Source organism: Pezoporus flaviventris, unplaced genomic scaffold (assembly GCF_033815535.1).
Source record: "Pezoporus flaviventris isolate CSIRO_AGI_PZ_B2104156 unplaced genomic scaffold, CSIRO_AGI_Pfla_v1 ptg000078l, whole genome shotgun sequence".
In the NCBI taxonomy this organism is placed as follows: Eukaryota; Metazoa; Chordata; class Aves; order Psittaciformes; family Psittacidae; genus Pezoporus; species Pezoporus flaviventris.
Window position 1 is genome coordinate 11,868,270 of NW_026892626.1, and position 26,874 is coordinate 11,895,143.

General features: G+C 43.0%; 1 protein-coding gene across 1 annotated transcript; it reads right to left on the bottom strand.

The window, feature by feature from the left end:
• Positions 1-11,990: 11,990 nt before the first annotated feature.
• Positions 11,991-26,850, bottom strand: LOC133279473 (ubiquitin carboxyl-terminal hydrolase 42-like). Its single transcript, XM_061473213.1, has 17 exons — positions 26,706-26,850; positions 24,509-24,746; positions 23,527-23,727; positions 22,173-22,283; positions 21,922-22,024; positions 21,694-21,761; positions 21,479-21,549; positions 20,847-20,929; positions 20,253-20,364; positions 19,745-19,885; positions 19,443-19,543; positions 18,848-18,986; positions 17,596-18,327; positions 17,121-17,209; positions 14,968-16,449; positions 14,137-14,429; positions 11,991-13,083 (listed from the first exon to the last, which is right to left on the bottom strand). The coding sequence occupies exons 2-17, from the start codon at positions 24,735-24,737 to the stop codon at positions 13,043-13,045; spliced, it is 3,996 nt and encodes a 1,331-aa protein (XP_061329197.1). The 5' UTR covers positions 24,738-24,746; positions 26,706-26,850; the 3' UTR covers positions 11,991-13,042.
• Between the last annotated feature and the right edge of the window lie 24 nt (positions 26,851-26,874).

Genomic DNA, 26,874 nt, shown 5'->3' on the forward strand with positions numbered 1-26,874 from the left:
TGCATGTTTGCCATAAAGGCTGAGAGGAAAAGAACAAAGTAAACGTTTCTACACCTCAGATTTTCCCCAGAGCGTGTGGAATTGTGGTCTGCTTGGATGCCTGTTCAGATACAAGTACTTTCAAGGGAGTGAAACTCAACCAGCGGAGGTACAATCCTTGAACAAGTGTCGGCGTGGAGATACCTTTGCTTAATGGAACACATTTAAACTCTTTCTAGAAATGATTTGGAGTCGTATGTCCTGCGTTTGCAAAGCAGCGTGATCTCAGAGCTGCTCACTTCACCTGTTTCGAGTCTTCTGTTCCGCAACTTCAGGTTTTGTATTTGAGCAATGCGTACATCAGTTTGAGCTCTGTACAAGTAGAGCTGTAATGCAAATAAGCCAGAATCAGTGGTACCAAGAAGTGCAAGGGTGTGAAAAGCAGCCAATAAAGTATTTCTGGAGAAATGTGAGGTTACAAAAGCATTCATAAGCCATGAAGCACTTTTGTATCAGTTCTTCCCTTCTGAAAATCTGTTTATTTAACCGGGTGAGGATGCCTGCCCAGAAGCATGAAGGAAATGCCTTGGGAGTTAATTTGCTGTATTTAGATGAAGTTCTTCTATCCGGCAGGAATAACTATTGAGAGTAACGTATAACTAAGGCTATTGTAGCAGGAAATATAGTATTTCTCAGCATTAAAAAAATGCGACATCTTAATCAGCTATTTGTGGTGCTCAGTCAATCTCTTTTAATTTACCAAAGCTAACAGAATAATGTTCTTGTGTGCGATGATATTTCATTCCGAATGTGCTTTGTAAGAGGAATAAGAGGGAGTGAAACTGGCCCAAACTTTCCACTGTCCACAAGGCCAGTAAAACAAAGTGGCTTGTGAAAATACCAGGCAAGTAGGTAAACTCGGAGTTATTCCAGTTAAGGAAATTCTTAACTGGAATCCAGTTCGGTACATGAAGTAGAGAGGGACTGTTCAGCTACCTGAGGAGGTAGCTATTATGTATTGTCGAGGGCATCAACAAGGTGAAGTTTGTCCGATTCTGAAGCCAAATGAGAAATTGAACAATCTAAACTCATTCCCTTAATCCCTGACGGCAAACTAACAATTGAGAAATCTAAACCTAGATATTCAAAGGAGGACAGAAAATCGGAGATCCTAAAGGAGAGGAAAACAAAGAAGATTGGGTTCAGATACCTGATGGGTGAACTGTAATCCCCTATAAGCAACTCTGGAAGCTAGTTCAGGAGAAAGATAACAATTCATTGGGGTAGCAACTCTGTATAAATACTTAGATGACCAAATTGCAGGAAGGAATCTATATAACACAGTTCAATTAGTGACAATGTCAGCTCTGTCTCAAGAATAATCCTAAAATTGAAAATAGAAATCAAATTGGTACAACTCGGGAGGAATTTATCTGGGACAACACTGGCAAATAAATTTTTCTGAATTACCGAGACCAATATTTGTTGGTGTTAATGAATACTTTTTCAGGGTGGCCAGAAGCATTCCCTTGTAGAATAAATAATGCAAGACAAGTAATTGGAACATTGTTAAACACTATAATACCTTGTTTCGGAGTACCAGAGGCAATTTCTTCCGACCGAGGCTCACCCTTTAGTGCAAAAGAGTTACAAGAAATTAGCAAAAATCAGGCAACTACATGTTCCTTACAGGCCTCAGGCCAGTGGGCAAGTAGAAAAGATGATCAAACAACAGATTAGTAAAATATTAATACCAAGCCTTACCACTGGCTCTATTAAGAATTTGAACTAAACCTCGGTCGAAAGAAGAGGCTATCCCATGTAAAATTTTATATGGAAGACCGTATCAGTCCCAGTTTAAAGGAGAAAACCTTCTCCGACTTCCAGAAGACTTTCTCCTAAAATTTCTGGTCAATCTGGGAAAGCAATTAGAAGAAGTAAGAGAATACTGAGGACAAGAGTGAGAGGCATGGATTATTCGACTCACCCTTTTAGATCCAGAGACTGGGTTTATGTTAAGAATTTTTCAGGAGATCCTCTACAGGAGAAGTGGAGCGGACCGTACCAGATAATATTGACCACCTTTACAGCAGGGAAGATAAAGAAACAACCTGCTTGCAAGAATATAGAACCATAGAAGACGTGGCGGATCAAACCTTCAGGACCCTCGCATATGAAATTATATCAGTCGTGATTTGGATTTATGTGATAACTGACATACCAGCTTGGGACTAATACTTATACCTGAAATTAATGCAGAATGCTACTAAAGTTGTTAATTGTAGTGACTGTTTGGTGTGTGCACAGTTGCCTGAATCGGGAGAAGACCAGGGCCTTCCATTAATTGGCATTCCAATTTCCAACACTGCAATTTTAAGATTTGGAATAGTTAACCAGAATAGGAGACTATGTTTGTTTAAATGCCACAGGTGTAGGTCACTCTTCAAATTGTATAGATGGTATCGTGGTTCAGTGGTAGCTTGGTTCCTGAAGGGAAAGGATGGTATTGGTTAAGAGAGGGTTTAACCCTATTGCTGAACAGAATACTGCATTTTGTGAGATGTTTTGTGAGGCAATCATAAATATCTCAGCAACCGTAGAGGAAATATGGAAAAAGTTAACTTCATGGTTACCTGATCTCTTCTGGTTAAGGCAACTGGTTGCAGGAATATTACTATTAATTGTTTTAATATTGATTACTTGTGGTATAACAAAATGTTCTTCCTGAAATTGTAAACGATCTATGATAAATGATGAAGATTGAAAAAAGAAATGAAATTTAAGTATCAAGTAGAAACGGGAAACTATTTCAAAAACACTATGGATGGTAATGGCACTACATAAAATGTTGCAAGAGAATTTGCAAAAGGACAGAAAAAGGGGGTATAGACATCTGTTGGTGCTATCAGACACCTTTTCAGGTTGGCCGGAAACCTTTCCAACTAGAAACGCACAAGCCTGGGAGGTAACAAAGATGTTGTTACAGGATGGTTGTGGGGATTTCGAAAGTATGTGCTGCATGAACTTATCTAACCATTCTGAATCAATTCATGCTAAGCTGCGAAAATTGCAGGAAAATGTGCAAGAGCTTAGAATTGTTGGAGGTAGAATGGATGAATGGCTAAATAACCTAGGAGTTACTGGATGGTTCAGGGAAATACTTAAACAAGGCCTTCTAATCTTAACTATAGGACTACTCATTTTAATGACTGAACCTTGCATAATACAAAGTATATCAAAATCATTTTATAAATCGATAGAAGAAACATGGATAGCTCTGTTATAAATAATATAGTAAAAGAATTTACTCATTTTATAGAAAAAGGGGGGATTGATACAGGGGTAACCAATGTACAGGGGGGGTGTACAGGGGGGGTGTAGAGGGGGGTTAGAGAAATTTGCTTGCTTAAACAAAAGTATTGTCTGCAGCTATCATGCCTACTAAGCAGAACAAAGGCACTAACCATTGATAAGGAAAAGCAGACACCTGGTTCTTTTGACAAGGAAAAGCAGACTGATTCCGCGAGTAGCACGGAGCAGCGACAGCGGCGCCGGGGTCTGTGTCCCTCCGAACTGGGGTCCGAGTTTGTCAGCTGCGGGGTCTGCTGCTCTGTCCGCCCCGGGGTCGGGGTCTGTGTCAGTGACTTCTTGTGTTCCAGTGAAAGCACGTAATTGGCCAGAGGAGGCGCGGAAGTTACACACTGCAGAGTAGCATTAAGGTAACACGTATTGCCCAGGTTCTGCAGTCCAGCTCCAACGTTCAGTGGCTGTTGGCAATGCATGCAGGTTTTCTCAGGTGGAAAAAGAATTTTACGTGGCGGGGCAATTCCGTCGTTAACAACTGCAAGAAAATCAGATTTCAAAAAATATTTACTGTTTCTGCAACTCGTTTACTGTCATAAAAAAGAATCCAGCTGCCAAGCTGGGAAACTCGGAGTTACTCCAGTTAAGGAAGATCTTAACTGGAAGCCAGTTCGGTACACGAAGTAGAGAGGCACTCGAAGCTCTCATTCCCCGCTGTCGGCGTCCAGCAACGCTTCCTGCCACTACTGGCGACCCCGAGATCGGGGACCGCGAGTTGTACGGAGCGGCGAGAGCGGCCCCGGGGTCTGCGTCTCTCCGCCCAGGGGCCGGAGTTTGTGACCCCCCAGGGGTCTCGCTTTCCTCCCCAGGGGCGTGTGCCCGGTGTTTCACCGCGGTCCGAGGGTCTGCTTCTGTGGGGTCGCGAGATAAGCTCATGCCTTCCATGAGCTTCAGTCAAATATAAGGCAAGTGGGGGAACAACTCAGATCTCTTCTCCTCAAGTCGATTCATTAGACCAGACAGATTAGTCAGATGAACTGTATTTCACAGAGGTTCCCACTCACTGGTCTCCTGATGCAGGACCAGTGACTATGAAGTGCATCACAGTTTGACAGCATTTAATAATCAAAATTAAAATCGCAGTATGAATTTGTCTTTAGCTAGCCACTTTAGGGAGACAAAACCAGACAACTGAGACTTCAGACAAGTGACGGTATATTAAGAAAATGGAATTAAAACAGATGGATTTTGCCTTGACGGTAAATGTTTCAATAATAAATTCTAAGTTTCGATAGTATCGATAAAGTCCAGTTTGAAGATAAAGAGTCATAGTTTTTTTCGGCAAAGAGTCGTCGGTTTTGATGGTAAAGCCAGGTTTGATGGTAAACAGGTTTGATGGTAAAGAGTCAGTTTTGATGGTAAAGCCAGATTCGATCGTAAGCAGGTTTGGTGGTAAAGCCACCTTCCATGGTAAACAGTCACGTTTGATGGTAAACTATCAGGTTTGGTGGTAAAGAGTCAGTTTTGATGGCAAAGCAACATTCAATGGTAGACAGGTTTGATGGTAAAGAGTCATTCTTGATGGTAAACAGCCAGGTTCGATGGTAAACCATCAGGATTGATGGTAAAGACTCAGTTTTGATGGTAAGAAGTAGTTGGTTTTGTTGGTGCTCTGTGACTACAGGATCCGACAGACTCGAGAAGGTGGCTAATCTAAGGTAACCTAATTAAGAACATTGCGCAGATGTGGTTCTGTCCTTGGTTCAGCAGGCTGGGCTTAAACCACGACAGGTTCTTCGCTTTGTGCTCCAGATCTAGCATTCTAATGCTATTCAGCAACATGCCTCCTATGTTTGCTTGACCAACCTAATGACCAGCGTAATGACCAACACGTAGTCAGATTATCCTATATAAATCACTTAGAAATGGGAAAAAGGCAGGCATGAGAAACATTCAGAAAAGTGTTAGGAAAAGAATGGCGGATTATGCTGGAATCCCTGCTTGCTTGTAATCCTTCACTTGGTATTTATCATCTATCTTGCGGCATTTCTTTTCCACTTCACCTTCTCTTCCTTCTGCATTGCCATATTTCCTCTTGCCAAGCCTCAGTTTCTCATTTTCCCAGAAAGAGTTGTCAAATTGTGCATGAGCTGAGGCAGGTGGAGGTGCGTGCCCTTCCCGAGAGTGTTTTTCAGACTGCTGCAGAGGTAGTGAACAATGACGGAAGTTTCCGCTGTGGCTGCTCAAGTGATGCCATCCTTCCTCTCTGCAGTGAGTGTTGTGAGCCCATCTGCTCTTGCAGTGATAATGCCTATGTGATTTGTAGAATTGACTCAATTTGTCAAAGGCTTTATCAAAATGAGAGGACTTCCTCTCTCTACCATCTCCTTTTCTATGGACAGAGTCATAAGGCTTGTAATATCTGCATTTTTCCCATCTCCATGCTCCAGGTTCTCTCTCCTTTGGAATGATAATACTGATTCCTGTCTTGTTCCGTTCTTTCTCTGCTTCAGGATCTGTAACGAGAGTATTTTCCTCAGCTTTTGCCATTATTTGGACTGTTTCTTTCATTATGGGAAGGTCTGTACTTGCCTTCATTGCAGTAGTCCTGCTTAGGATGATATTGCTTATTTGTTTCCATTCTGTGAGAGCACCTCCTTTTGCAGGAACAATCATCCACTTTGCTCCTGCTTTGCTTCTCCTCGTCAATGTCAGAGTATTGTCTCTTCTTTCGGCAGTGCTCTTTGTCAGTTTTCTTGGAGTCGTGTATCTTCTCCTCGTATTTTTGCCCGTTATCCTCTTCGCATTTTTTATTATTCAACCCCTCATTTTGTCTAGAGAATTGACTCTCCAGAACTTTATCCAGCTTTGTAAGAGAAGAGTCATTAACAGGCGGTACTTCTGCATAGTTATTATTTTCCGTCACTACGGTTTCCATCAGACGATCACCCTCAGACCTCTGAGGTGCAGGGACACTGCACAAAACAAAAACCACATTTTTCATTTGAAAAAGTTCACCTAAAAGATAAATGTTAGGAGCAAAAATCCCTTGAAGTAAAAGATTTGGTGGCTACTGGTAAACTCTGTATGTTTCTAAACTCCCTTACACTGTTTGGAAACTGTAGCTTTCTAAAGGGACTCTGTAAGGCAGTCTCTTTAGAAACCGACTCTTACACATTCAGCAGTGCCCAGAGAAGATGGAGAAGATGTTTTTCTTCTCTTGAGCTTGCAAGTAGTACATTAAAACCCACACCCAACACGTTTGTCTCCCTCTGCTCACTGCTCTGCATCGCATCAGTAGCCAAAACCACTACCTTCGCTCTCCCCAAACTAGAAAAAAGTCAACTCATTCATTTCCCTCTCTCCACAAAATGGGAGGGCACGAGGTGGGAATTTACATTCACACATCCTAGGATGGAAAAAAAAAAAATAGAAAAAGATTTCCGATCGTAAAAAAAAAAGGAAAATAATTCTATGAAGAAAGAGAACCATTCTGGGAGGCATCTGCCTTTAATTAATATCAGAATAATACATGCTCGGCGCTGACATCTGCAACCCTACATTTACAGTGCCTGAGAAGGGATATAGGGAGTACATGCTGTGGGCCACCCTATGGTTTTACCTGTGGGATCATTCAGAAGACCTGAGAAAGTGGGATGGAAAACCTACCTCAGTTCTGGAGGAACAAGTCCATGAATTGAAGAGAAAAACAATGGTCAAGGATGATCCTCCCAAGAAAGTTGCTGCTCCAGTGTTCAGTGAGCAGCTTCCCAGATGGGGTGGAAGAGCTGATTTTATTCCATATTCTATGATAAGGAATTGTAATCCTTTTCTACAAGAAGTAAGTGGAGAATCTTATGATCACTATTAGAGGAGCCCTGCCTCCAGCCAGATGGAGGAGAGGGACAGTCAGGTTTACTGGACTGTGTGGATCAGGTGGCCTGGCGCATCAGTCCCACAGGAGTATAAGGCTTTAGTAGACACCGGTTCCCAGTGCACCCTGATGCCACCAAGCTCTCAAGGGGTGGAACCCATTTGTATTTCTACAGTGACAGGAGGATCCCAAGAGTTGACTGTACTGGAGCCTGAAATCAGCCTAACTGGGAAGGAGTGGCAAAAGCACCCTATTGTGACTGGTCCAGAGCCTCCGCGCATCCTTGGCATAGACTAGCTCAGAAGAGGGTACTTCAGAGATCCAAAAGGGTACTGATGGGCTTTGGTGTCGTTGCCCTGGAGACGGAGGAAATTAAGCAGCTGTCCACCTTGCCTGGTCTCTCAGAGGATCCTTCTGTTGTGGGGTTGATGGAGGTCAAACAACAAGTGCCAGTCGTGACCACAACAGTGCACCGGTGGCAATATCACACCAACTGAGACTCCCTGATTCCCATCCATAAGCTGATCCATAGACTGGAGAGCCAAGGAGTGATCTGTAGGACACGCTCACCCTTTAATAGCCTTATATGTCCAGTGTGAAAGTCTAATGGAGAGTGGAGACTAATAGTAGACTATCGTGGCCTGAACGAAGTCGCAGCATCACTGAGTGCTGCCGTACCGGACATGCTGGAACTCCAATATGAACTGGAGTCAAAGGCAGTCAAGTGGTATGTCACAACTGATATTGCCAATGCATTTTTCTCAATTCCTTTGGCAGTGGAGTGCAGGCCACAGTTCGCTTTTACTTGGAAGGGCGTCCAGTACAGTTGGAACCGACTGCCCCAGGGGTGGAAACACAGCCCTACCATCTGCCATGGACTGATCCAGACTGCACTGGAACAGGGGCAAGCTCCAGAACACCTGCAATACATTGATGGCATTATCGTGTGGGGCAATACAGCAGAAGAGGTCTTTGAGAAAGGGAGGAAAATTATCCAGATCCTGCTGAAAGCTGGTTTTGCCATAAAATGGAGTAAGGTCAAGGGACCTGCAGAGAAGATTCAATTTTTGGGAATAAAATGCCATGATGGATGTCACCAGATCCCCACAGATGCGATCAACATGATAACAGCAATGTCTCCACCAACTAATAAGAAAGAAACACAAACCTTTCTTGGGCGCTGTGTGGTTCTGGTGAATGCACATCCCAAATCACAGTTCGATTGTAAGCCCTCTCTATCACATGACCCAGAAGAATGATTTTAAATGGGGCCCTGTGCAACAACAAGCCTTTGAGCAAATTAAACGTGAGATAGTTCATGCAGTGGCCCTTGGACCAGTCTGGACCGGGCCAGATGTGAAAAATGTACTGTACACCATAGCCAGGGAGAATGGTCCTGCCCGGAGCCTCTGGCAGAAGACTCCAGGGGAAACTCGAGGTTGACCCCTCAGCTTTTGGAATCAGGGATACAGAGGATCTGAGGCCATCTATATTCCCACTGAAAAAGAGATACTGGCAGCCTATGAAGGGGTTTGAGCTGCTTCAGAAGTGATTGGCACTGAAGCACAGCTCCTCCTGGCACGCCTGTTACCTGTGCTGGGATGGATGTTCAAAGGCAGGGTCTCCTCTACACATCATGCAGCCAATGCTACATGGAGTAAGTGGGCTGCTCTAATTACACAACAAACTCCAACAGGAAATCCCAGTCATCCAGGAATTCTAGAAGTCGTCATGGACTGGCCAGAGGGCAAAGATTTTGGAATGTCACCAGAGGAGCAGGTTATGCGTGCTGAAGAGGTCCCACCATATAATCAACTGTCAGACAGTGAGAAGCAATATTCCTTGTTTACTGATGGGTCCTGCCGTATTGAGGGAAAGCATCGGAGATGGAAGGCAGCTGTATGGAGTCCCTTATGACAAGCTGCAGAAACTGCTGAAGGAGAGGGTGAATTGAGTCAGTTTGCCAAGGTGAAAGCCATCCAGCTGGCCCTGGACATTGCTGAAAGAGAAAAGTGGCCAGTACTTTATCTCTATACTGACTCATGGATGGTGGCAAATGCCCTGTGGGGGAGGTGCAGCAATGGAAGCAGAGGAACTGGCAGTGCAGAGGTAAACCCATCTGGGCTGCTGCACTGTGGCAAGACATCGCTGCCCGGGTGCAGAATCTGGTGGTGAAGGTACGCCATGGAGATGCCCATGTACCCAAGAGTCGAGCCACTGAGGAATACCAGAACAACCAACAAGTGGATAAAGTGGCTAAGATTGAAGTGGTTCAGATGGACTCAGATTGACAACATAAGGGTGAATTATTTTTAGCTTGCTGGGCCTGAGGCCCAGCAAGGCACCTCAGGCCATCAAGGCAGAGATGCAACAGAAAGGTGGGCTCATGATTGAGGGGTGGGTTTAACAATAGACACTATTGCCCAGGTTATTCATGAATGTGAAACATGCTGCAATTAAGCAAGCCAAGAGGATGAAGCCTTTCTGGTATGGAGGACAATGGCTGAAGTACAAATACGGGAAGGCCTGGCACATTGACTGTATCACACTCCCACCACCCTGGCAAGGCAAGTGCCATGTGCTTGCCATGGTGGAAGCAACCACGGGATGGCTGGAAACATACGCTGTGCCCCACGCCACTGCCCAGAACACTACCCTGGGCCTTGAGAAACAAGTCTTGTGGTGACATGGCACCCCAGAGAGAACCGAGTCAGACAATGGGACTCATTTCTGGAACAACCTTATAGACACTTGGACCAAAGAGCATGGCATTGAGTGGGTATATCACATCCCCTACCATGCACCAGCCTCTGGGAAAATTCAACGGTCTGATGGACTGTTAAAAACTACACTGAGAGCAATGGGTGGTGGGACTTTCAAATGCTGGGATACGCATTTACCAAAAGCCACCTGGTTGGTCAGCACCAGAGGATCTGCCAACAGGGCTGGCCCAGCACAGTCAGAACTTTTACATATTGTAGAGGGGGATAAAGTTCCTGTGGTGCACATAAAGAATTTGTTGGTGAAGACAGTCTGGGTTATTCCTGCTTCAAGGCAAACCCACTCATGGGATTGCTTTTGCTCAGGTGCCTGGATGTACTTGGTGGGTAATGTGGGAACATGGGGAAGTCCAGTGTGTACCTCAAAGGGGTTTAATCTGGGGGGAAAACAGTCAATGAACTCATATGACGTTGCCTGCTATACAACGCTTCTATAGCCCATCAGCCAGATGCCCATCTCTACCACTGTGGGCTTTGAAAAGAAGATACGTGCTGTCGTGAACGTCAGTGGAGAATAAAGTCATAAGAAAGCCAAAAGCAGCAATAGAACCGTCCTCAGGTCAGCATCGACTGACCTTGACTTCCCTCCGAACATCATCCCAACAAAGAATGAACTTTGATGAAACCAGACAAGCTCAGCAGTGACCAGATGAGTTCAGCGGTGTCGTCAACAGGCAACAACCCATCCCAACACACTGTCTCTCCTGCCCTGAGAGGCTGTTGCAAGAGATGGAGCCTGACATCGTGGACTGAGTGAATTCAGCAAACTTTATAGGGATGGTCCATGGACTAAGGAATGGTATCTCTGTGTGTGTGTGTAAATATATGAGACAAAAAGCAATGGTATAGTGAAAAAAAAAGGGATCTGAGCATGACCTAAATGTCATGGATATTCCATGGGTGGATACTGTCATGGGTTCAGCTGTGCAGTGCTGTTTTCCACTTTAGTCTAACAGTGCTGTAACACACCGATATTTTAGTTGTTCCTAAGTAATGCTTATGCTGATCAAGGACTTTCCAGTTTCATGCTCTGCCAGTGAGGAGGGGCATGGGAAACCAGGAGGAAGCAGGGAAAGGACACCTGACCCGAACTAGCCAAAGGGATATGCCATACCACAGCATGTTATGCCTAGTATATGAACTGGGGAGAGATACCTGGAAGGCCCAGATAGCTGCTGAGGTCTGGCTGGGTATCGGTTGGTGGGTGCTGAGCAATTGTATTGAGCATGACTTTGTGCTTATTGGTTTGTTCTTTCGTCTCCCCTTTTAGTTGTATATTCCCTCCCGTGTTACTTCCCTCATAATTATTACTATTGGTGGTAGCAGTAGTGGGTTTGTATTGTACCTTAGTTACTGGACTGTTCTTATCTCAACCTGTGGGATTTACATTCTCTTGATACTCCTCACCATCCCTCTGGGAGCAGGGTGGAAGAAAGGGGAGAGTGAGCGAGTGGCTGCGTGGCTCTGAATTACTGGCTGGGCTTAAACCATGACAAGCAGTCAATGCTGAAACTCCTTTTATACACCTATGACAGGGTTATTCATCAAAGACAAGACACCAAATCAGGGAGCCAGAGGACAAAAGAGGAAGAAAAAGCCAGATACATGAACAGTGTGTGGTTTCTTTGTCATGTTACTTTATGTAACTTCACAGAACTGTTGCCATAGGAACATTATGCAGGGTACACTTATAGATTGGCTTTATGGGGTTTTCCATGTACCAAAATATTTCTTCAAGTATTTACTGAAACATTAACCTTTCTCCTTTGGATTTTGATTTAGTGTCACACACAGTAAAAAGCTACTGATGAGCTCCCAGCTTGCTGCCTGGTGGTGGAAGCTTTTAACACCAAAGGAGAAAGAAAGCCTTCTGCATTCTTGTTTAGGCAGATGAAATCCCAAGTTACTGATCTTCTCTGGGTCACAGCGACAGCATCATCTCCCCTACCACTGAAAGGAAGATCTAATTTCTTGAGCATCAAATACACTCTGAAAGCTGTCAGTTCACATGACATATTGCATGTTAAATAACTCCAGTAAAACTCAAGTAAAAATCCATTTTAACTTTGCTGTATTTATATACTATATAAATTTTACATGCTATATATTTACAGTGGGGCAAGTGCTTTTTATCTTTAAAAAAACAAAGATCAAACTTTAGACATCTCTGAACAACACAGCTTGTATAAACCAGACAGATTATTCAGATGAACTGTATTTAATACAGGTTCCCCACTCATCTCCTGATGCAGGACCAGTGAATAAGTGCATCACAGTTTGATAGCATTTAATAACAAAAATTAAAATCACAGTATGAATTTGTCTTTAGCTAGCCACTTTAGAGAGACAAAACCAGACAACTGAGACTTCAGACAAGTGACAGTATATTAAGAAAATGTAATAAAAACATACGGAAGAGTATTACAAATCATCTTGAGAAATACATTCAAAACTGCATATCTGTTGTTTCACAATGCTGAGAACCAGATGATTTTCTTCCAGATCTTGAATATAACTCGTATATGAAGTACATTAGATCCTAGTGTCCGACAGAACAGGAAAGAAAATGAAGCTCTTGCAAAAAAATTCTACTTGAGAAATATTAAATAAGTCTTTAAATTAAATATACAGACTGTCAGTTGCAATTTTTGTAATCCCTGGTTGCTCTTGCACCAGGTGTCTAACTTGGAGTAACATTACATGAATAACATAAAGTCAACCTGAGCCTGTAATAAGCAGCATTTGAGATGGTCTATTCCAGGGCCTTATCTCACACGTGTGAGAACATAATGTGGTAGTTTACAATGTTCAGCAGTTGTAAAAAGTTTCCACCCTTTTGGATTATCTTAAAAAACAAAGTCTCAAGTTAAAAACTAAAAAAAAGTCTTTCATGGTAAAATTCTGTACAGAAATGTTAAGCACCACTTATGATTGGATTTTGTCTTGATGGTAAATGTTTCAATAATAAATTCTAAGTTTTGATGGTCAATATTGGTAATGTCGAGTTCCATGTAAAGAGTCATCGTTTTTGAAGGTAAAGGGTTGATGATGTTGAAGGTAAAAAGTCGGGACTGAGGGTGAGAAGTAGTTGATTTTGTTGGTAGGATTAGGTTGGGTATTGAAGGATTCCATCAGTGAGCTTTGCATCTGAAAGACAAAAGAAAGCAATGTCACTCCCTGTCATGATGTTCAATGTCAAACCCTGTCACAAGCCCTTTCCATCCTTATTAATTTACTGGGGAGTCCTGGTGAAAAGGCACAACCTAACAATTCCTTCTCAGCTGTTGTCTGTCCCTAGCCTGTTTGAGAGGTTCCAGGCTCTTTAAAAACACACTGCTGTGGTGGCCTTTTTTGAGAGAGATTCCATTATCCAGAAATTCCTACTTGGGACCCATTTATTTAATATTTTTAAAGACGGACCTTCCACAAGAGGAAGTCTGTTAACATCTATGGACTTGAGGAAATACTGAAATTCTGCTTTTCACTGCCCTCCTCATATTCCACTTGTGTTGCAAGCAGTGGATCAAAGTGGGGTTCTATCACTGTGTTTATCGGTTAACATCTCTTACACCTACACAGATAGCGCACTAATCGTAATGCCCCTGACCTGTGTAGTGGGGTGCAAGGCATTTAATTTCTTCCTATACTTTTGACTGGTTTAGAAATAACCAGAGTTGGCCACCTGCTGGCAGGAGCATTCACTAAAGCCAAAACAGTCCTAGAGTAGATGAATTGTTTCCGATTGCAAAACAGCTCTCCCTCAGCCCACTTCTCTGTATTTTTAAGCCTATGCTAACGAAAAACAACCAGAAGGAAATAAACCAGTGGCAGGCATTTAACATACTCTCCAGGTCTTAAGTTGCAAGCTTCCTCTGGGGGGTTAACAACTGCGTTTAGGAGAAGACTGAGCTATATCTGGAAGCATAGTTCAGTATTATCATCAACTGACGTTCATCTGAATAAGCAGTCAGCTCCGTATCTATGTGGTGAAACAGCTGAACATAGTATTTTATTTAAATCAATTACCCTGGAAGTCTTTTTGGGGAAGATGGTGCTTTACTACAATATTACTAGACCGGAAGTCTCATGTCATCATCTACCACTTGCACTACTGTATAAAAGCATTTAAGGGTTGTTCCAACTGTAACAAGTGTCTTTGTGAGTAAAAAGGAGTCCTGCAAACACCCTGTGGCTTTTTACCGTTCACATACTTACTGGATGGGATGAAGCCGTATTTCTTGTTGTCACCTGCCCCAGAAGGCTTCCTGTCCTTGTATGTTTTTTCACTGCCCTGGCCTCTGTATTGCTCACATAAATAGTTGCCTGAAAAAATGGGCACTCTCTTCTTCTCCTGCGTCGTCTTCTCGAGACGAGAATCTAAATATTCTGAGAAGTCTTTCAGTTTCCTGATATGTTTCTTCTTTTTCTTCTTTTTCTTCCGTTTGCGATTGTCATTGTCAATGCGGAACACAAGGCCATCCAAATCCTGAAGTCTGAGGGAAACATGCAGGTTAAAAATAGGAAAACGGATGCAGCATTTGATGCATGTGTGGAATGTTACTTATTTTATCACAGGTGATGGCTTGCTGTGTGTCAGTTATTTTGTAGTAATTTCTGCACATCTGACTTTAGATGCAACAAACATTAGCCTTCAGACTGAATGACAGTAAGTCTTGGTTTGTACACAAATCCTTACAGGGGCTAATTGTGGAATATGTGGAATTAAAAATATATAATTGTTGCAACCTAATCAGGAACAGTGCGCAGATGTGGTTCTGTCCTGGGTTCAGCACACTGGGTTTAAACCACAAGAGGTTCTTAACTTTCTGCTCGAGATCTAGCGTTCTAACGCTATTCAGCAACATCCTTCCTATGTTTGCTTGACCAACCTAATGACCAGCCTAATGACCAACCTGTAGTCAGATTATCCTACAAAAATCACTTATAAACAATGGGAAAAAGGCAGGCATGGGAAACATTCAGAAAAGAGTTAGGAAAAGAATGGCGGATTATGCTGGAATTCCTGCTTACTTGTAATCCTTCTCTCGATATTTATCTTTGGACTTCTTTTTCTTCTTGACCTTCTTATCTTTTTTCATTCTTTGGTCATCTATCTTGCGGCGTTTCTTTTCCACTTCAGCTTCGCTTCCTTCTGCGTCGCCATATTTCTTCTTGCCAAGCCTCAGTTTCTCATTTTCCCAGAAAGAGTTGTCAAATTGTGCATGAGCTGAGGCAGGTGGAGGTGCGTGCCCTTCCCGAGAGTGTTTTTCAGACTGCTGCAGAGGTAGTGAACAATGACGGAAGTTCTCTCTGTGGCTACTCAAGTGATGGGCTCCTTCCTCTCTGGAGTGAGTGTTGTGAGCCCATCTGCTCTTGCAGTGATAATCCCTATGTGATTTGTAGAATTGACTCAATTTGTCAAAGGCTTTATCAAAATGAGACGACTTCCTCTCTCTACCATCTCCTGTTCCATGAACAGAGTAATAATCCTTGTAATATCTGCATTTTTCCCATCTCCGTAATTCATCTTGGTAGTATCTTTCCCTGTTCCAAGTCCTCTCTCCTTTGGAATGGTAATACCTATTCCTGTCTTGTTCCGTTCTTTCTCTGCTGCGGGATTTATAACGAGAGTATTTTCCTGAGCTTTTGCCATTATTTGGACTGTTTCTTTCATTATAGGAAGGTCTGTACTTGCCTTTATTGCAATAATCCTGCTTATGATGATATTGCTTATTTGTTTCCATGCTGCGAGAGCGCCTCCTTTTGTAGGAACGATCATCCGCTTTGCTCCTGCTTTGCTTCTGGTCTTTACTGTCAGAGTATTGTCTCTTCTTTCGGTAGTGCTCTTTGTCAGTTTTTTTGGAGTCATGTATCTTCTCCTCGTATTTTTGCCTATTATCCTCTTCGCATTTTTTATTATTCACCCCCTCATTTTGTCTGGAGAATTGACTCTCCAGAACTTTATCCAGCTTTGTAATAGAAGAGTCATTAACAGGTGGTACCTCTACGTAGTTATTAGAAATGTCCTTTGTATCTTGGCATTTATCTGTAACACCTAGACATGCAAGTTTTTTAGGACTACATTCAATGTCAGACTTCACAGAGGAAGTTTGCCATAATTTCTCTTCACTCTCGGGAGACCCTTTCATATACGAAGGATCTCCTTTTGCAAAGAGTACAGGTTCGTTTGGTCTTCCTGGTTTGTCTTTGTCTCTACTTTCTTCAGACTCACAATGCCCAAGGTATTCATCTTCAGTATCCAAGGATTTTTTCCTGACCTTGTGCTGACCGTTGATACTGGGATGTACATTATCAGCATTTGTTATAACACTTTCAGCAACGTCTTCGGTAGCAATGGTTTCGGTGGTTTCAGAGTCTGATACAGTAAAAGTACTTTCAATCTCACAGCCAAGGTCGGAAAGAGGCATCCTGGATTGTTCATAGACAAACACTGTTTCCGTCACTACGGTTTCCATAAGATGATCACCCTCAGACTTCTGAGGTGCAGGGACACTGCACAAAACAAAAACACATTTTTCACTTGAAAAAGTTCCCCTAAAAGATAAATGTTAGGAGCAAAAATCCCTTGAAGTAAAAGATTTGGTGGCTACTGGTAAACTCTGTATGTTTCTAAACTCCCTTACACAGTTTGAAAACTGTAGCTTTCTAAAGGGACTCTGTAAGGCAGTCCCTTTAGAAACCGACTCTTACACATTCAGCAGTGCCCAGAGAAGATGGAGAAGATGTTTTTCTTCTCTTGAGCTTGCAAGTAGTACATTAAAACCCACACCAAACACATTTGTCTCCCTCTGCTCACTGCTCTGCATCGTATCAGTAGCCAAAACCACTACCTTCGCTCTCCCCAAACTAGAAAAAAGTCAACTCATTCATTTCCCTCTCTCCACAAAATGGGAGGGCACGAGGTGGGAATTTACATTGGAAAAGAAATCCAATTGTAAAAAAAAGTAAAATTATCCTATGAAGAAACAGAACCATTCTGGGAGGCATCTGCTTTAATTAATATCAGAATAACACATGTTCAGTGCTGATGTCTGCAACCCTACACGTACAGTGTGGAATTTGCTGTACTGTGTAAAGCTTTCTATTAAATAGTACTAGTTGATGGGCAAAACAATGATAAACTTGTATGAAATCTTGTTTTCATCAGAGTGTACTCAATTTACCTTGTTTTCTCTGACAACCTGTTCAGGTGGCTGTAGGCCAGGGATTCTAAGATTATTTCTTGAGGAATCGGTGACTCAGCTACAGGTATCTACAATTAAAACGCAGACATTAACAGACAAAAAAAATACTACCTTTAGAAGAAAACTGTTTTCAAAATTTCCTCATTAGTTATTAAACAAGATCACTTTGCCTTACATGCACCACTGCTATTTCACACATCACCCCTTCCCCCCCAGTATATTTATGAAACTTATGAAGTACTATCTCAGGTGAAATTTTCTGAAGTTGACATGTTCTCACATGCCAGTTCAGCTCTGCAAATTCTAATGCGACAACAGCACAAAGTGTTAACGATGAAGTTTAAATTTGTGCTGCCTGTTTTCACAGTGTTTCACATGACTTAGGAACATTTTAATGCTCTTGAATAGTAAACACACCATAGGTGAGGAGTTCTAGATGGAACAAACAACTCACTGGTTCAAGCAATCCATTTGTTTTAGCAAAGAATATCTCAGAAGGTTTAGCAGGTTGGACTTGGCAAGTAAAATCATCAAGTTTCAGTCCATTTTGTTTAGATCCATTATCTAAACTAATAGCACCATTTAGTGAATCATTTTTTGGCAGCACATGATGGGATCTCTCTTCTTCAGCACTCTCACAGAAAGAATGGGAATTCTGCAATGTGCCGACTACCTTCCCTATTACAATTCCGTTGGAAGATATGTTGCAATTCATTTTAAACACGCCATTTGACGCCTCAGATTTTCCTGAAGACTCTGGACTGGAAGCGACTGTAGCATCAGACCCGAGCGTAGGACTTCCATTCACTGCTGGCTCTACAAACATTTCATCAGGAACTTCCTGTTTGGAAATGTTAGCAGTAACTGCCACTGTAGATGCATTTGAGGTAGACTCTGCTCTGAGAGAATTTGTAATTGTGGAGGAAGGAACAGCCTTGCTGAGATCCTCATTCTCCAAAGCACTGGTAAGACAGTCAGGTTGTGACACAGTCTGACACTCAGGCAATTTGTTATGAATACTGATAGTGATCTTCTGGGCTTTTGATGGATCCGTAGTTGAAGGCCTGGTAATGGCCCAGTTTTGAATGCAAGCTGTTGGTGGAGCTGAAGATGGCCTTTTTATGGTGATACCAACAGGATTTGTATCCTCTTTTAGGGGTCCATTTCCATTTAAGCGACTTGAATTCTGTATTTAAAAAGAAAAGATTGCAAGATGAATATGTGCAATCACACCGCACTTATTAAAACATTAAATTCTCCTACTAAATATTTCTACAAATTGCCTCACCACCTAAGAAGAAAAACACCCCACTTCCAATATAAACCTAAGTCCAACAAGTGTGTTTCATTCCTGCTGCTTTTGGTTTACTGCATCTTGGTATCAAATGAGCCTCATTTTCTGAAACCAACTCAAAGAACTTAACATTCACTAAAGCGCTTCCCAAATATGTTTATTTTCCCCTTTAAACGTTCCCTGAAAACACTGCAATAATTGGTCTTGTACCCAGGACCAAGAAAAATCGTTTTCACTATCTCAGCTAAACTAACACTGAAAAAGAGTGATCTGTTGCATGATGGTTGTGAAGAAAGCTGCAGTGTGGGAGGGAAAATAAAATTCAGATGCTCTAAAACTACAAGCTCCCAAACCACATCAAAAGAAAGCAACATTATCAATTTGGTGCCATTATTTGCTCCCTGCAAATTACCTTAATCATATGAGGAGGAAGCCGTGGTCCCATAAATCCAGCCTGCTTGCTATTAGGCCCCCGCTGACCAAGGAATGAACGGGGATAAGAAGTTGCTGGTAAGTAAAAACCACGTTCTCCAAGTGTCAGATCGTAGCGCCTTGGAAAAAAAACAGTGATATCACTTTAGAGTTTTTCTTTCAATCTATTCTTGGATTAAAACCCCATCTATAATTTTATAAGAACAGATGATGTGACACAGAAGCCACATACAAAGGACTCAACCAAGACTACAAACTAAAAAAGACAGACAATGGTCTCCCTACAATGACTATTCTTGTCAGAGCAACAACTCACCCTTACTATGGTGTTATTTCTCCTCTTCTAAATTACCCCGCTACATAGAGCGGATACAGAGCAATGTACACAAGCACACCAGTTTAAGGCCAAGCAATGAAAGACAGTAAATGACAGCGGTAAGTTCAGGTTAGACAGAACTGAATTACAGAAACAGTAAACTTTTCCTAGGACAGAAAGAAAAACACTTGGAAAAAAAGAAAAGTATCAGTAACAGGAAAGTAAATATATTCTGAACAGATTCAGTAGTCGGTATTACCTGATATAAAAAAGTAAATAAGCTTGCTGATTGAGAACCGTTTTGATATCAGAACGCTCCACTATGGCATCATTCATTCGATACCAAAATCCATTGCCGGCCTGCAAACAAAAGACAGTGGCGTCTTCAGACAAAATGCATGATGTCCAAATGACATCACAGGCGGAACACTACAGCACGAAACGTACCAAACAAATCAAACGGAACACATCATTCAACCTTTCTCCATCAAAATGGTGGTTGCCAGTAACATTGATTTTCTTTGTTTATTTTACCCTGTTAGAAATCAAGCTGATACCCACCTTTATGAAGCAGATATAGTGTCCTGCATTGCAGTTGAAACCAGAATGAACAAGAACTGCATATAAAGCGTAGATGAGTGGTTCTCCCATTGATTGGGACATATACGCTCGAAGATCCAAATATTCAGGATATTTCACATCCTAAACACAGGACAGGAAGATTCAAAAATTATCCTGAAACACTTCAAGGAACAGCCTAACAAAAACCCTTCTCAAAACACAGGCTAGGATCACACAAATATAGTCTTGATTCATTTAAAAATACCTATTCTCAGAAACAATATTTCATAGTTGGAGCTGCAGAGAACTGTTTTCTGCAGAATTAGCTCTAAGAGTGAGGTATACTCTTATGGTTACTGTAAGCCATAGTTGTTAGATTGACTTTTCTTAGACTATTGTTATTAGTCAATGGTTACAGCCTGCAAATATTAACAAGTTTTAAATGATATTTTCTTGGGGAAATCTCCCATTCCAAGAAGATAAAGCTGCTTTACAGCTGCAAATATACCTTGTTGATCTTGCCACCAGTAAAATTTGCAAATCTTTTCAGTGATATTGTAAGAACTTTGGAGGAGCGATGTATTGTGTACCTCTTGGAGGCAGGAACCATGTTTTTACACCTTAAAAATAAGCACAGACAAATGTTTAACAGCAAAATTCCTCACCCTCCCAAAACTCAAACAAGTTTTCATCTCTCGCACAGGCTTATGAACCCATATGCTGCACTTCACATTTGTTAATAGACAGAAGGTAACAGCATGTAAGCGGACAGCTCTACAAAACAAAGGGCTTACAACATAATCCTTTAACACAGAACACTAGGACCTTCAGCCAGCTGATGTTGCCTCCCACCCCAAATCGTTGTCCTTAGCTCTGTGCTTCAGCTCACCACTACTTAGCAGACATCCCCTTTAACTTCTGGCCAGACGAATATTTCTGTGTGCAACCTCACACTGACGAAGGCTAATAAACCCCAGCGCAGGCAGCAGTAGGAATAAAAGTCTAATATGAGCTAATGGCCACAATTCTTCTATTTCCAAATATTCATGTGACACATTAAACGCCTTCTCTTGGACTCAGATGGAATTAGTAGGAATCTTACTTGCTACACTTATAGCTGTTTTCTCCGTCCAGTTGTTCAGGTTTCACAAATTGTTCTAGAGCCTTAGTGATAGACGTAACGGTCTGGATGAATAAGAAGGTAGAGCACTAAGTCACTGGAAATGCAAAATTTCAAACAATTCCTGGTATAACTACGAGAGAACCTTGCTAGTTCATCCTCAAGTGACCTACTGTCAACCGGCAACCACTGTGAAGGAGGCAGAAACCTCAGAGTACGCCGAGCATTTACCTCCTGTGGAAATGATGCTACTTTGAAATAAAAGATAAAGTTTGCAGTGCCACAGACACCATCTGTACTATGCTACGGCATCAATAATGAGAACAAGCAAACCCATCAGCCTAACGATGGATGTATAGATGCTGAAGCAGAATAATCGAGAAATGTGAGAATACAGGTGTTTGTGTAGATGTGATTACTGTTTTTACAGGTTAAACCCACTGCAAACATGGAGAGCATCTAGATGCATTCCACACAAGACCAAAGCCCAATCCACCCCCACTCAACACCAAGCTCTTTCCTTTTAGCAGTGTATATTTTTAAGTAAAATGCCTTCATTTGGAAAGCTTTACAGGTCTTCATACAGCTCGACCCATATTCACAAAACATCTTACCTTTATATCCAAAGTAATATCAAGGAATGGTTCATACGTATCAGAAACGGCTTTGCAGTTCAAGCATTTTACTGGAATCAAAATACAAATGCTTAACACTGACTGGACAAATTTAAAGTCTTCATACATATTATTTCAGTCAAAGCACAAAGTCCTTTACTACAGACAAACAGACACAGACCAGTTCAAAGGACAGGAAGATTTTGAACAAGTACCTCGGGATCTTAGGTATCCTCCAAATATTTGATAAATAAGTGTGGTGGCTTGAGAAGATATGTCCAACCTGGAAAGAAATGATAAATCAGACCTCGGATGATGCAAGGCTCAGATTTAACTCTTCAAACAGTTTTTACCAAGGACAGTCATTTTAATGTAGTATAGTAAAGAAAGGAGGAAAAGGGGCTAGAGAACATCTAAGGGTTAAATAATTTGTTTATGCTTACTTGGTGCTTCCATTCAAGCAAGCTTTCTGCAAAGCATCAACAGTGAAGGACAAGAATTCATGTGCATCCTCTTGACTGCCGTAATGGAAATGCTTTCCTATTCCTAATAAATAAGAAGGTGGTTATATTTATCTCCTAGAAAATGAAAGAAAACTCACGTTTCTAAAAGTATCAAAATCACTTCTATGCCTGAAATAGTGCTTTGAAAAGTTACCAAATGTATGAAAAGAAAACCATCTGAAATGACTTACTTTTAAGGCCATTGATAACAGATGTAGGTTTGATAGCATTGTTAGAGCAACACAGGACCTGGTTAATGTGAGCTTCCAATGTACACATCATACAGAAGCCTTTTTCATGACCTGAAGAGTGAAAGAAGCAACATTCTAGCCAAATATGCATTGCTACAAAAAACACAAACCTCAACCTTATGAATTAGTAGTTTTTAAGCTACAGGTACAATGTCCTCTCTTCATGTACATTCTCTTCTCCTAAGGTGTAAATATCCCAAGAGTTTTGTGACATTTTATTATGCAATCCTGTACAGAATTTAAATGACGACTAAGTATGTATTAAAATGCATTTTCTGATGAACATTTTCAGTATTGCAATGACTTTTTTTTTTTTTTTTTTGCAGACTGATATGAATGTGAACTCTACAGGCTGCAGAATGTATGACAAAACACTACTGACATTGATGATACAGCACTAAGAGAGAATGCGTGCAATTTTCAGCATACTGCTGTTAGGTGAGCTACATGACACAGAGCTAAGAAGCCTCTGGGAGAAAGGAAAGGTTAAAGGAAGGTATGTATAAGTATTTCTGCCCTCCTTTTTGCAACAGGGTTCTTAATTGGAAACATTTTTATCTATGTCAAAAAAAACCACAGTTAAATTTCTAGGAATAAACACTAAGATGCCAAACCAAAAAGCATGCATGTACCTTTGTCAAAATAGACCTAGAAGGATATGAAAAGAGGCTCCTATGCCAAATCAGTTCAAGCATAGAATGGAAATGTGAAGAACACAAATTCAAAGGTTCAAAAAATACAAACTCTTAACTAGAATAAAACCAGTCTAAATTTTAATACTGCCCCACACAAATTTCCATTTCAGGTCAGCAGAAATTAGCTCGTAGTGCTTTCTAGGGTGTGGGCTTTTTTAATGGGTCAATAGTGAACATGTCATTTATTGCAGTACTAGCACATGACAGTATCTAGGCTGCAGAGACGAAGATGCTACGATGCCAACATCCTGCATTTTACCACCTTTCTACCAGCAGGAAACACAAATGCCAAATGTTCATCAAATGCCTTCCTTTACAACGTACTTCGTTATTCACACAAAGCAAGAAATGCTCTTTATTTGCAATTTTACCATTGGGCATTAAATGAACAAATGCACTTCATATGCCATTCCGAGCTTCCTGTTAAATAAGCATGGAATCACAGAATCCTTTTGGTTAGAAAAGGCCACAAAGATCATGTTCAAACCAGCTTTTACAGGTAAAACGGGAAAGCCACACATTTTCTCCGCAGAATCCCTGCTGCTCTTTCACTCTTGGAGCAGCCCAACATACTTATAATCATGTGAGAAAGTACTCACATGACTTGGTGTGTTCAAGTGAAAGCATGTAATTGGCGAGAGGAGGCGTATAGGTTAAACACTGTAGAGTAGAATTAAGGAAACATGTATTGCCCAGATTCTGCAGTCCAACTCCAACACTTAGTGTCTGTTGCCAATCCATGCAAATTTTCTCAGGTGGAAAAAGAATTCTTTGTGGTGGGGCAATTCCATCATTAACAACTGCAAGAAAATCAGATTTCAAAAAATATTTACTGTTTCTGTTAGAAAAAGGATGTTTAAAAGGTACCATTCTACACGAGCAGCCAGAAGAACCAGGTCTACTCCACAACGCAAAAACGTGAGGATGGCTTAAACGCTGCCACTTGAATTTGCAGGTCAACACAGTGTTTTGAACCATAATTTATTCATCTTTTTCAATTCATTCAAAGCAAGACAAACTACAACTGACTGTAATAACTTCGGCCAGGTTTCCCTCCATCTACACCCTTTAATCTGAGTACTGATTCAATCATTGTGTTACTTGTTTTTTTTTTCTTATTCTACCTCAAACCAAAAACTTACTCGTAATTCTATGGCAATAAAGGTAAGAACTATAATGGAAAATCAAGTGAGTAACTAGGAGTACAGGTAACCCTACAGATACCAGTCCTCTCCCTGAGCAGGGTTAGCATTCAAAGGCTTGTGAATAATGGAAGCCATAAACACAAAGGTAAAATGTACTTTTCTCTGCACAGCACAGAAGACCTGGCTAAGTCTGTGGATTACAAGAATTTCCTCAAAACTGACTATTACAAATAGATTTTAAATACATAAAACTATAGGTTTTCCAATACCAGTCCCTTCAGTTGCCTTAGGGGACTCACAAAATTGCAGCCTAGTGCTGAAGGCTTTATTCATCACAAGCCTGCCTTATATCAGTGCAACAAATGAGAACTGCATTTTCTAACTTTTGGGGTTTTTGTTGTGAAGAAAAGGGGGGAAAGACAGAAGACACACTTACTTAGCTCTCTCTGGCCAAAAGGCTTAGGTTTTTGAGATGTCCTACAATAAATAGAGCCTCCTGGTCCTTTGTCCATAGAGACTTTGTTTGGATCTTCTGTGGGTGGTACACGGCCCAAGTTCATGGTGCGTGATGTCATTTTCTTCGTACGGGGTTTGTTTGATTTGTCGGGCCGCCTTGATGACGAGTTTTTAGATGTTGAGGATTTTGGCTTGTTAACTATGGTCATTGTTCATATCTGTAACAGAGACAAAAGTTCTGGTTGACTTAAGAATATCAAGAAGCATTTCATAAGGAAATCCTGTTACTCAATATCAGAGACATAACTTGAAGAACTAAAGAACTGGTAAAAATTATTATAAAACCCCAAACAACAACCAAAGAAAAACCCCACTCACAAAGCTGTGTTTAAGTGGGGAGTAGAGATTACCCATTTGTCTCATGACAAAACATTTGCAGGAGTGACTAAAGCAATAACATACACAAAAATACCTTAGTAGAAAAAAGCAACAGGAAACTACTACAGGTAGACATGAAGACCAGGCACTTTTATGTTTCTTAACTGCAAACTATACTTCCACGCTGCAACATTACTGTAAGAGAAAAAAACAAACCCAAACCACCTACAAAAAAAAAAAAAATATAACCAACCCACCCCCGAAAACAAAACAAAGCAAAAAGAAAAGAAATAAGGAACATCCCGAACATACACACGCCACACTTTACTTTCCTAAAACACAATCCAGCTGCCAAGCCAGGAAACTCGCAGTTATTTATCGCTTTAACCTTAACTGGAAGCCAGTTCGGCACACGAAGTAGAGAGGCACTTGAAGCTCTCATTCCCCGCTGTCGGAGCCCAGCAACGCTTCCTGCCACTACTGGCGACCCCGAGATTGAGGACCACGAGTGGCCTGGTCTGTGACCTCACAGGAGTCTCCCTGTCCTCCCAAAGCTTGTCTGCCCAGTGTTTCACCGGGGTCTGAGGGTCTGCTTCTCCCGGGTCGCAAGAGAAGATCTCAAAGTCAGCTAAAGTCGTAATACTCTAGCTCGAAATGGAACTGTCCGGCCTTCCGTCACCAGCGCTAAGCCTGAAGCACCTACCCGCTCACCCCCCGCTCTGCCTTTCCGACAGGTTTTGGTTCCTAAGAGCAGTTTGGCACCGCTGCTCTCACGGACCGGCGCGGCACGCAGCATTTCCGCGCTTGGGAACGGCAAAAGCCCAAACACAGCCAAACCAAACCGATGCCGACACGGCAGGCGAGGGCGGGGCACGGCTCCGAGGGATCCCTCGCTTCACCTCACCTCACCTCCCCCTTCTCCCTCCACCTCACGCTACGACCCACCCCTGCCGAGCACCTCCTGCACGCGGCAACCGGCGCCGCGGGGTCAGGCCCAGCACCGCCCCGCCTCAGTGCCCTCAACCCCTCCCCAGGTGTCGCTTTCCGGGCTCGCAGCTCCAGGACCGTCCGGAAGCAGGAGCGCAGCAGCGGGCGGCCTGGGGCGACTCTGTGCTCATGGCAACTAACGGACGGGACGTGAGGACGGCGAGAAGTGGAACCCTTCCAAGCGTTCGATTCCCCGCGGGAGGCGGCAGGCCCCGCCAAGAGCCGCCGCCTCTTCGCCAAGCAAGGAACAACGCCGCTCGTGCCGCGGGACCTGAGGATCCCGGCCGCCCTCCCGCCGCCTCCGGTAGGCGGGGAACCAACGCCGAGTCCCCGCGCCAGCAGGAGGAGGAGAACGAGAAGGGAGAGGCAGGTGGCAGCGGGCACCAGCGGGACCTCGGCCGCTCGTGAAAGCGGGCGCACAGTGGCGGCAGTGCGCCGGGCATCGCCACCTCTTGCGGCGCCAGGAGGGGGCTGATCCCGCGGGCCCAGGGTGTGGTGGCGGGGCTGGGTCCGTTCGCCGCATGCTGGGGAACGCCACGCCACGCCACGCCACGCCCCGCCCGGGGGTCCCACCTCCACCGGCTGCCCGCCATCCGGGAGAGCAGTGGCCGTGTGCCCGGCCAGCGCCCCGCTGGGCTGGGCTGAGCCCAGCCGGCTGCTCCCTCCGGTCGCTTTTCCTTCCTTTTCCCGGGCCGGCCCCTCCCCCCGGTCCATTGATTTCCAGGGAGGGAGACGCACGCGGCAATGCCGGTTTTTGCCAGGCCGCCGCCAGGCCCGAGTCCGTCCTCCCCCCAGCACCCCAACCCCATTACCTGGTTCGGTCTCTCTTGACTCGGCGCTGCCGGGTCCCCCTCGCTGCAGCCCCCGCCTCAGCCCGGTCCGCTCCGCCTACAGTTACAGCCGTCGGGGAACAATGACGTCCCTCCGCCGGCCTCTTGCATCCGGGGCCCGGCGCCGGCCGGGCAAGCGGGCGGAGGGAGG